At 53.7% G+C, this 10536-nt stretch overlaps 1 protein-coding gene across 5 annotated transcripts in view; it reads right to left on the reverse strand.

The window, feature by feature from the left end:
- Positions 1 to 5112, reverse strand: part of BCL11A (BAF chromatin remodeling complex subunit BCL11A) — a 102415-nt gene extending 97303 nt beyond the window's left edge. For 3 of the 5 annotated variants that reach the window (XM_012501259.2, XM_003262415.4, XM_012501255.2), the window contains exon 1: positions 4545 to 5112. In XM_012501259.2, the coding sequence (XP_012356713.1) occupies positions 4545 to 4599 (55 nt within the window). In that variant the 5' untranslated portion in view covers positions 4600 to 5112. Of the gene's footprint in view, positions 1 to 2189; positions 2238 to 4544 lie in introns of those variants that run through there. The other 2 variants (XM_003262418.4, XM_012501260.2) reach the window with 2 other exon arrangements.
- Positions 5113 to 10536: the final 5424 nt, after the last annotated feature.

The following is a 10536-nucleotide window of genomic DNA, read 5'->3' on the forward strand; positions in this document are numbered from 1 at the left end:
AAATACGTTTAACATCGGTCTCCTTGCAAAACATTTGGCTAGTGGTGTTCAGAGAAATACCAAAATGTGTTTTTATTATTGCTGCTATATTATTAAAAATCAGACAAAGTGGGACACAAAGAAAATATGAAAATACAATTCTCATGGTGTAGTCTACTGATTTGCATTGACATCTTTTCTCAGTGGCAATCAACATTTCCTTTCTGGGCATCTGATAATTTCTCTGCATTTTAATGCAAATTCTCCTTTCCCTAAAAACCTTCCTAACCCTCAGCCATTTACCCCCTCCCTCAATTCAACTCCATCCTCCTTCGCCCCAACAATACCAACATTTCTAAGCTCCGGCCTAAACTCCGGCTACAAAGCAGGGAGTCCTCGATTGAAGTGGAAGGGAGTAGGCAAATAATCATAATAATTAGCCGCGAATTCTCTCTACGAGGGGAGGAAGAAATAGAAAATAAAATGCTTCTACGTTCAAACAGCAGGACAGCCTGGAACGTCTCAATGTCTCAGTGACAGACTGAGATCTCTTTCCTCTCTGTGTAGTTGCAAAAGAATAAATTTAAGGGAAAAAAAATAATCCTTATAGGAAATGTTGGTAAGGAGCGAGCAAAACGAGAGCTGCCGGGGAGCGGAGGGGGAGGGGGAAAGAGAGATGTGTCTTCAAGTTTGCTTTCCAAGTCCTTCTCCTTGATTGTCTTAACAGGGTAAAGAAGCAAAGGGAGGCTGAAATTCAGAGAGGAAAAGCAAAGAAACAAAAGCAAAGCCGGGGGCTACAGGCCCGGGGCAGGGGCCCCGGCAGGGGTGGACCGTGCAGAAAGTGAAGTTGGGCGCGGAGACTCTGAGGCACAAAGCGAGCAGCTTGCTGGCTGCAGGCTCCCGCCGCGCTTGCTGCGAACACGTGCAGCAGCGGCCGCGGGGCCTTGGGGCCTGGGGGCCCGGGGGCCCGGAGGTCCGGAGGTCCGGAGGCGGAGGGCAGCCAGGGGCCCTGACTGCTGCCTCCATGCCCGTCCAGCTTGGCCGCGGGGTGACGGTTCCCTGGGCCTGCCAGTTGGTGAAAAAGGAAGTGAGGTTTGGAAAACCCGGCTGGTTAACCTGGTGCAGTCTCAGTATCTCCGCACACACCTCAAGCGCGGGTCCTGAATTTCATTCTGTGTCCACAAGCTTACACTTTTTACTTTGGGGGATCTCTGCAAATGCATTTCCCCCGCAATTCTGGGCACTGGGTGTGCGCGGCGGCGGCTGCGGTTATTCATTATTAATGACGCTGCTTGCCCGCATCATTATGATGATAACTATTACTATTGTTGTGATTCCGAGCTCCGAGGCGAGAGGGGGGGTGTCGGGCTGCAGAGCTGCCGAGCAAGCCAGCCGAGGCCACCGAGGTCTGTGCTTAGCATGGGGGTGAAGGGGTGGAAGAAGTGAGCCTGGAGACCAAGTGCAAACTTGCCATATCCCCCTCTTCGGCCATGCCCCGAAGCCCTAGAGCGCGCACTCCCGGTTCCTCCCTACCAAAAATGCCGGCCCCGAAAGAAAGCGAAAACTGCACCCTGCTCCGAGCCCGGCGCGCGCTGGTCTCAGCTCGCGCACGGGGGTGTCGGCCGCGCGCCCGGTCGCTTCTCCGCGGCCCCGGCCAGAAGCATTTTTAAAGTCAAAATGAAGAACAAAGACATACGGGGTGCTGGGGGAGAGAAAGGGAATTCTGCCTAACCGTTCTTTCCCCCCACCCCCACCCTCGCAAAGCTCGTTCCTCCCCGGACGAGAATCGCCGGGCAGGAGGTGGGGGAGGCTCTGGTACAGGTTCAAGTTCGCTGAGCTTTCTTGATCTTGTTCTGCCTCCTAGCGACCGAATGGCTCATTCAGCCCACATAGCAGAGGCGGGGGGCGGGGGGGGTGGTCCTGAGGACCGGGATGGCTCCTGCCCCCTATGCGCACCCTGGAAATGAGAAGAGAAAGAAGTGGCCCCCTCACCCCCTCCCAAACTGGCCCTTTAACCCCGGGACAGGAGGAGGGGGTACTAACCCTCCCAGCCTAGAGTGTCCCAAGATGGACCCAGGAGGGAGAGGGGTACGAGGGAGCAGCCTGGACTGCGCGCCCGGGTCTGTCCTTTGAGCCCCCACTGCATCCTTCCGAAGAAGGGCCTGACTTTCCCGAGTCCTGCGAACACTGCCCTTCCTTCCCGCCGGTACCTGGCCGGGCTGTAACTTCACACCGCCGCGCGCCGCGTCTGATCCGCATCCGGCGCGGCCGGGGGAGTTGGGGGCGGGGGAGAGCGGCGAGGGAGGGATGCGAGGGGGTGGGGAGAGGGAGGGCCCCGCAACGTGCCGGGGTGGGGGAGCTTCCGAAGTGTGTGACAAGTTCCAGGGCCCAGTGAAAAATTCAATTCCCTGTGCGCACCCCCCACCACCACCCCTTTGAAAAAAACACAGAACCAAGTATAGGTGGTCCTTTAAAACTGCATCAAAAATTTAAAGTAAGAATCATAAATAGAGTAGGGGGGGGAATGTGGGCCCTCACGCCTTTCTTTCCCTTGCTGCCAAACTTTCCTAAGTGCCCACCACCCGCCTTTCCAGGCGCAGTCAACGGGAGACAGCCACCACCACCAGCTCTTATATAGACTCACAAGAACCTCAGACTAAGCCAGGCCTGGGGAAGAGGGCAAGACCGAAAGGATGAAGTGCTCGGGGTCCCAGGATCCCAGCGCCCTCAAAATGCACACTCAAACACACTTCTCCCTTGCCCTTCCCCGGCAACCCCGCCACCTGGCCTGGCCGTGCTCCGGGCGCAGGGGGACTGGTGGCCAGACCGGGCGGGGTGGGGGGTGGGCAGGGAAAGCACGTGGTGACCTCCTCGCCGTCCCGAGCTGTGGACAAGAGACGTCTGAGAGAGTACCCAGGGCGGAGGGGAGGGGAGGCGCAGAACGCGCTTTTACAGTTGCTTTGCAAAATAAAAATGCTTTGCAAAGCCGAGTTTCACCCAGCCGATTTCGCAGTCTGGGAGGTCGAGAAGAGGTCTGGGCATTGTGCTGGGGGCGGACCAGGACCGCGGGCCAGGCTGGCGCGGAGTCACTGCGTGGCCTGCCGCCGTGCCTGGCGGGTGGGCGCCGGGCGCCGGGTGGGCGATCCGGGGCTGGGCTGGGGCGCGGCGAGGTCGGGCAAGGCCCGGGCGAGGCCAGGCCGCCGCCGCCGCCTGCTCCGGGGCTGCCGCGCTGCGCTCGGTCCTCTGTCTGTTTGTTGGCAGGAGGCTCCCGCACACGCGGTGCTTGTAAACATTCAGACACGAGATTTTTCCCAATCAAAATCCACTTCCACTTTTTTTGAAAATCTTCCAAAAAATAGTAAGAGGAGGGAGTTCCTCTCTCCCTCTCCGTGCCGTCGGCGCCCGAAGTTTGCAACTGAAGGGGTTTTGGGGAACAGGGTGATTGTAAATTTTTTTCTAGATGAGAGATTGTGAGATTTTTGCAGGGGGGCTGGTGGGGGAGTCAAAGAGAAGGCCATCACAGAAAAGGGTTGGCAGGGCGTTTGGCTTCGTTTTGGGGGCAAGAAATTGTACATTCTCTTGCCTTGTTTTATTTATTTTATTTTTATGTATTTATTTATTTATGTGCCAGTATTCTCCTTGCTGCCTCTGAGGTTCGGCCGGGAGGGGAGGGCAGCGGCAACCCAGGCGGCAGCAGTCCGGGCTCCCTCCCTCCCTCTCCCGCGTGCCCCCGGCCGCCTCCTCCCCCGGCCCTGGCTCCTGCCCTTCGGCGGCGGCGGCGGCGGCGGCGCGGGAGGGCAAGCGCGAGGAGCCGGCACAAAAGGCAGCGGGACAAACACCCACCTCGGGCCGGAACAAAAGGCGGCAGTGCCGGCCGCGTCTCCCGTCCTTCCCGGTCCCATGGCTCTCCCCGTCGCCGCGGCCCCTCTCCCGACTCGGCGGACTCAGGAGCGCTGGGGGCCCCTTTCCACAGTGCCACTTTCTCACTATTGTGGGGATGTCTACTTTCCTCCCGCTGCACACTTGACCGTGAGCGCGCTGGTGTCCAAAGGCCAGTCTCACCTCTTTTCTCCCCGGGAATCGTTTTTTAGACTTGTACTCACTCACTCCCTCCCCCCCCATTTTCTTACGGTGAGTGGGAAGCAACCTCCCTTTCCCCACCAGCTCCCACCCCCAGGTTTGCATGTGAGTTGTTCGCATCCTTAGCATTGTTCATTATTTTGCAAAACTGGCGGGGTTGGGGGGGGGGGGTGGAATCATTGCATTCCTTTTCGAAAAGAGAAATAAAGCGGCGGAAAGGAGGAAAGAGGAGGAGTCAAATTTTTGTAAAATTAAATAAAATTAAAAGGTGCGTGCTGTCTCAAAAGTGCACACACGGCAATGGTTCCAGATGGAATGAGGGTTTTTTCCCCCTTTAATCTCTTTTACCTCGACTCTCGGAGGTTTTTCTCGTGAAAAATTTAAAAATGCATGCACACACCCCTCTCTCCCCCTCGCTTTTGCTTCTAGTCCTGCGCGCTCTCGTGATTATTAATAATTATTATTACTATTATTGGGTTACTTACGCGAGAATTCCCGTTTGCTTAAGTGCTGGGGTTTGCCTTGCTTGCGGCGAGACATGGTGGGCTGCGGGGCGGGCGGGCGGCGGCGGCGGCGGCGGCGGCGGCGGGCGGACGACGGCTCGGTTCACATCGGGAGAGCCGGGTTAGAAAGAAGGAGACTCCAGAGAAAATATCTTCATCAGTGCCTTTTGACATCCAAAATAAATTAGAAATAATACAAAGATGGCGCAGGGAAGATGAATTGTGGGAGAGCCGTCATGGCTTTTTTTTAAGCAAAAAAAAAAAAAAAAAAAAAAAAAGGGAGAGAGAGAGAGAGAGAAGAGAGATAGAGGGAGAGAGAGAGAGAGAGATGAAAAAAATGGCAAAAGCCCCCCTGAGCTGCAAGTTCAAGTGCGGACGTGACGTCCCTGCGAACTTGAACGTCAGGAGTCTGGATGGACAGAGACACACAAAACATGGGCAGGGCGAGCAGGAGAGAAGGGGAGGAGGGAAGGGGAAGCTCACACCAATGGACACACATCAGGGGCTGGACATGAAAAAGAGACCAGGACAAGCCAATGGCCAGTGCGGGGCGGGGGAGGTGCGGGGCGGGGGGCTCCGCGGACGCCAGACGCGGCCCCCGGGGGAGGGGCGGGCCGAGGGGAGGGGGCGCTGGGGCCGCGGGCTCACCAGTGGCCGCAGCGAGCGCCGCGGCGGTGGCGTGGCCGGGAGAGAAGAAAGGGGTGGCAGGGGTGGGAGGAAAGGGTGGGGGGGGAGCAAGACGTGCGCCCTGCTCCCCCCCACACACGCGGACTCTAAAATGAAAGATTATTCAAAAAAGGAAAAAATAGAGCGAGACTGCACCGGGAGGCTGCAGCCCCGGGCTGGGGAAGCGCGGGCGGAGGGAAGCCAGGTAGAGTTGCTCCCGGACACCCTCCTCCGTACGCACACCCACTTCCCCTCCCCGCCGCCGCCGCGCTCGCTCCCCGCGTGTGGACGCCAGGGGCCGAAGTAAAAGCCCCGAGCCCGCGGCTGCGCTCGGGAAACTTTGCCCGAGGAGAGGACAGCAAAGAAAAATCACCCGAAGTTGAGAGCTGAGCCTCCAAGTTACAGACAGCTCCGCAGCGGGCGAGGGGAGGTGGGAGGGAGCGCACGGCAACGCGGAATCCAGCCCAAGTTTGGAGGGTTGCGGGTCCGGAAGGGCAGCGCCCGAGTCTCCAGGAGCCCGGGCGGCCTGGAAAGAGGGGACCGGGGAGAGGGAGGCGGCGCAGGCCGGGGCCCGAGGGCGCCCCCAAGGCGGAGCCAGGGACCGGGAATCTGAGCGCCCCGCCAAGCGACTGGGTCTGAATGCAACTGGAAGCGCCGAGTCCCCGGCTCCTAAGGGTCGCAGAAAGACAGCCCGAGGAATAAAGAACGAGGAGCCAGAGTCTGGCCCCCGGAGGGGAGCGCCGGGGGCCTGGGCAAGAGCGGCGCCGAGGGGTCCACCTCTCTGAGCGGCCGAGGACAAAGCGCGGGCAGTCCCGGGAGTCCCATTCCCTGGGAATGTGCTCACGGCGCCGCGGGAGGTCCCCGAGCCGGGTCCCTGGGAGGGACACACCCCCTCCCACTCCAGAGCAACTGCAAAAGCACAGAGGGATGGGAAGAAAATGTTTCTTACGGGCAGAGCACAACTGTTCCTGTGCTGTTACCCAGGGAAAGAGAAAATGGGGAACGGAGAGAGAGCGACAGGCTCGCAGGAGCAGCGGGGAGGCCACGGTGGTGAGATGACAGCCCCAGGTCACCGCCGCGCTCCCCAGGCGCCGCCGGCCAAGGCGCACACCCGGGAGCCAGCAGCCCCCTCTCGCCTTTCTGCAGACGTTCCCTGGAAATTAGGGAAGACCTGTTGGAAATAAAACCCTGTCTCTTTAATGCACACACGCACACACACGCGCGTGCTGCCGCTGTCAAAAAGCGGGCTTCACTCTGGCGTGGGATACTTTCAGTTTTACGTAAAATGTACAGCAACAGCACCCCCTGCGATTGGAAAGTTTATTCAGGAACGTGCCTGTAAAGTCCCCTGGCGCCTCCCGCCTCCCAGCCTCCCGGCCTGCCAGCACCACTCTGCAGCCGCCGCCGCCGCCGCCGGGGAGATCGCGGTCCGATTCCAAATCGGAAAGGAGTTAGGGGGAGAGGAGAATGGACTCAGGTCCAAGGGAGTTGCGGAGGGTGCAGGGTGGAGACGGGTCGCCATGGCCCGCGAGACCCTGAGCTGCAGGTGGATATGTGTGAGTGTGTCAGCAGAGCGAGGAGCCCTCCTTCCCTCGCCTCTCCACAACCCCCGTCTTCTCATCCCCCTCTTCAGTCTAAGGGGTGTCGTTTCCGTAAACTCACCCACCCGATGGGGGGGGCTTTATTGTTTTAAGCGAGGGCCCCGGGCTTGCACGCGCTCACCCATCCCGCAGCCCTGCCGGCAAGCGGCTGTTTATTCCTGTTTCGTCTTAGTAAAGTTTCAAGTCTACTGTGTTAGAAAATGACTGGCTTGCGTAGCTCGGCGGAGCTTCGGACCCCTTTAAGGAAGAAAAGGAGGTTTTGATGCTCAATATTGAGAGAGATGTGGGCTGGACTGGGATTGTGTCAATGTGGTTTGTTGTTTGTTGTTGTTTCCCTCCAGTTTCCGGGGGGGAGACCTCAAATTCTGTTTAAGAAGCGGGAAGATTCACTAGAAGTTAAGCTCTGTAGCTTGTGTGTGACACCATTTCCCCTTTTCACTGAGTTCTTCAGAGCAGGTCAGCATCTCTATTCCACCACAGTCTGTTTTTTGTCTTGTTAAACCAACCCTGGAGTCACCAAAAGAATGTCTTCTTGGGGGGTGGCGGGGGAGGACGACGTGGGGGACGGTTGGAGGGAAGGTGAAGAGAGGGAAGGAGAAAGTGCAACTGGGAGGCCTTTCAAAAATAAGTAAATAAAAGAAAATCCCCTTCAGGTAACAATAGTGAGCCAGATTCTTTCAGAACCAGGCTTTTCAGATTTGAATATTGTTCCCACCCGTCCATAAAAGTCCATCTATGGAGAAGATATATAAATGATCGAGTGCATGTTGTGGAAATATATATATATATATGTATGATTTATATATAATGGTGTGTATAAAGCTTTTCGGGGTTGGCTGTAGTGTAAAAAGTAATGACTTTATTACCTCTGAAAGGTTCTGTGGTTCACATTTAACAGTCTTCTGAATTACAATTCATTACACAATTGTGTGCGCTCTAACGACGGCACCCTATCAGGGCTGCTATCTGTGGTTATTTCCAATAAATAACTGGCAACATTTTATTGATTTTCCTTTTTAAAAAAAATCATAGGAAATTAAGCACTTAGTTACAAGTAGGTCTGCTATGTTATTGCACTTGTTTCAGATTCCAGGGGGTTCCTTCCGAAACCACATCTTAAAACATACATTTAAAAAGCCAGTTTTGCAGCTGCTTTCCCTGGGTGCCAATGGAGAGGTAAGCAGCGACGATTCCCCGATTAACATATATTTAATTTCACCATCATAATATGCCCAGGGTGAAATGGGAAGTGCTCTCCCCTCCCGCCCCTCCCCCAGCCAGATTTCACCCAGTCCAGAAAACCACGGCTGTGTGTAGGCATTTGATCCCTCTTGGTCGTCGACCCCCCTCCCCGGCCCCTGGTGCCCTCCCCTATGGCGACACCCCCTCCCTCAGCCGTGCTGGATGCTCGCTAAAGCGCCCGCAGGTGGGGGAGGGGAGGGTTTGTATGTGTGTTTAAAGAAAGATGTGTCGTTTTAAGAGATTTTAAAATATTACGTAAGTATTGATTAATGATGCAGGTGGTTTTGTAGAGGGGGTGAAAGGTCACTTTAAATGCGCACACTTGGATACACAATAAGTATATTTACCTTTCCAGAAGAGGCTTTTAGAAAGTAATAAATTATGACAACGTTAAAATTATTTTCTGGCCGTTCAGTTAACTTCGTTTGGGGCTGTAGAGCTATTACTGCTCCCATTGAAAGGGTAATTACGTTCCGTGGGCTCTTTCCCAAACCTTTGGTGACGACACTGCGTGTAAACTCCAGGCCAGCAGACGACCCCTCCCCTTCCCTCCTCCCCCTTTTTATCTTGCCCGCGGAGGAGACGCCCCAGGACTTCCTGCAGTATATATTCTGCCTCTGATCTCCGTACTTAATAGCCAAGTCCTAGTTTATGCTTTATAATGTGTTGACAAGTTTTCTAACAGACTTTCTGAAATAATGCACATATATTCACGTCGGTTAGAAACCCACCGTATTTTTAGAGTTGAGTAGATCTATACCCTAATGCAGTGAGAGAGTGTAAATCATACAGGATTTCATAGTCCTTTCAGTAGTTTTCGGTATGAAGTATGAGCCGCGTGGCCTCCAGACGTAACCTTTTAGAAAAAAAGACAGTGCTTTTATTTTATGGTGTAAAGTGCTTTTTAGCTCCAGGGCTCTGAACGTGAATGTGGTCAACAAACAGCTCGAAGAGGGAGACTTAATACAGTCCCAGCCCTCGGACCGAGGATCGCCTGGCGCGAGGCACTCGGGCTGAGCTGGAAGATGAAGGGTTAAAAGGTCTGTCAGGATGGAAACTACAAGATTAAAATAAAATATTCACTGTCTGCCTTTAGGGGGAAACACCTTCATAGATTCAAAGATAAATAAGTGAATGACTGAATTAATGATTAAAAATACAATCATTCCCTTCTTGATTTTTACTTTAGCCTTTTTTCTTCTTTTTATTTCTTTTCTTTTATTTTTAGTTTTATTTTTTTGTTTTGTTTTTCCTAATCGGCAGGTCACAAAATAGAGAACAGGCAGTCATCTTCATAAAAATAAAACTTAGGTTTGGATTCTATGCTTGGCATAGGTTTTGTATTTTGGGTCTCAAGGATGGAAGTGCTAGGCTGTTGTTAAAACAAAGGAAAAATGAATTTTAAAATGTTGAGGATGGCTGGGCATGGTGGCTCACACCTGTAATGCCAGCACTTTGGGAAGGCGAGGTGGGAGGATCACTTGAGGTCAGGAGTTCAAGACCAGCCTGGCCAGCAATGTGAAACCCCATCTCTACCAAAAATACAAAAAAATTGCTGGGCATGGTGGCGCATGCCTGTAGTCCCAGCTACTTGGAAGGCTGAGGAACAAGAAACGCTTGAACCTGGGGGACAGAGGTTGCAGTGAGCCAAGATCACATCACTGCACTCCAGCCTGGGCAACAGCCTGTCTCAAAAAAATAATAATAAAAATGTTGAGGAGTTGCTTGTGGAAGAGGATGAGCTTCTTTTTCCTCCTCTACTCCCAGTGTGACCCAGAGGCTGGGAGGTCCCTGGAGGACAGTATCTATACCTTCTACAAAGGCACAGACATCTCCCAAGGAGGCTCCTGGGAGAACCATTAGTCTGGCATCTTTCTCTCCAGGCTCCCTGGGCCTTTAGCTAGCTAGCAGTCAGCGCTTCAAATACCTGAATGAACCCATCCAAAGAAAAAGGAAAAGGAAAGAAGGAAAGGAAGGAAAGAAGGAAGGGAAGGAAGGAAGGAAGGGAAGGAAGGAAGGAAGGAAGGAAGGAAGGAAGGAAGGAAGGAAGGAAGGAGGAAGGAAGGAGGGACAGAGGGAGGGAGGGAGGGAGGAGGGAGCTGAACCTGCTCTAAGTCTATACTTGCCTCTAGATGAGGCTGCTGTGTGCTAAGTCAATAAAGTATGGGGAAGAGGGAGCAGTAGTCTTACCACATAAGTAAGGGGCCCCTTGGAAGAGACAAAAAGTTCTAGTTAGAACACTACTGAATGAAATGCTCAGTTTAGCTTCCTAATATTGACATCAAAGACACATAGGTGCTGGGCAATGCTGCCAGTCCAATGAATGTACTGCACTAGAGAGTTCCTAATGCAATACTCAGCACATGGTAGATGCCCAATAAATGATCTTTGATAAATAATAAACTAATAAAGTTATTTGATAAATAATAAACTAATAAATCCTATCACCACATACATGAAACCAA

Source organism: Nomascus leucogenys, chromosome 14 (genome assembly GCF_006542625.1).
Source record: "Nomascus leucogenys isolate Asia chromosome 14, Asia_NLE_v1, whole genome shotgun sequence".
Taxonomy (NCBI): Eukaryota; Metazoa; Chordata; class Mammalia; order Primates; family Hylobatidae; genus Nomascus; species Nomascus leucogenys.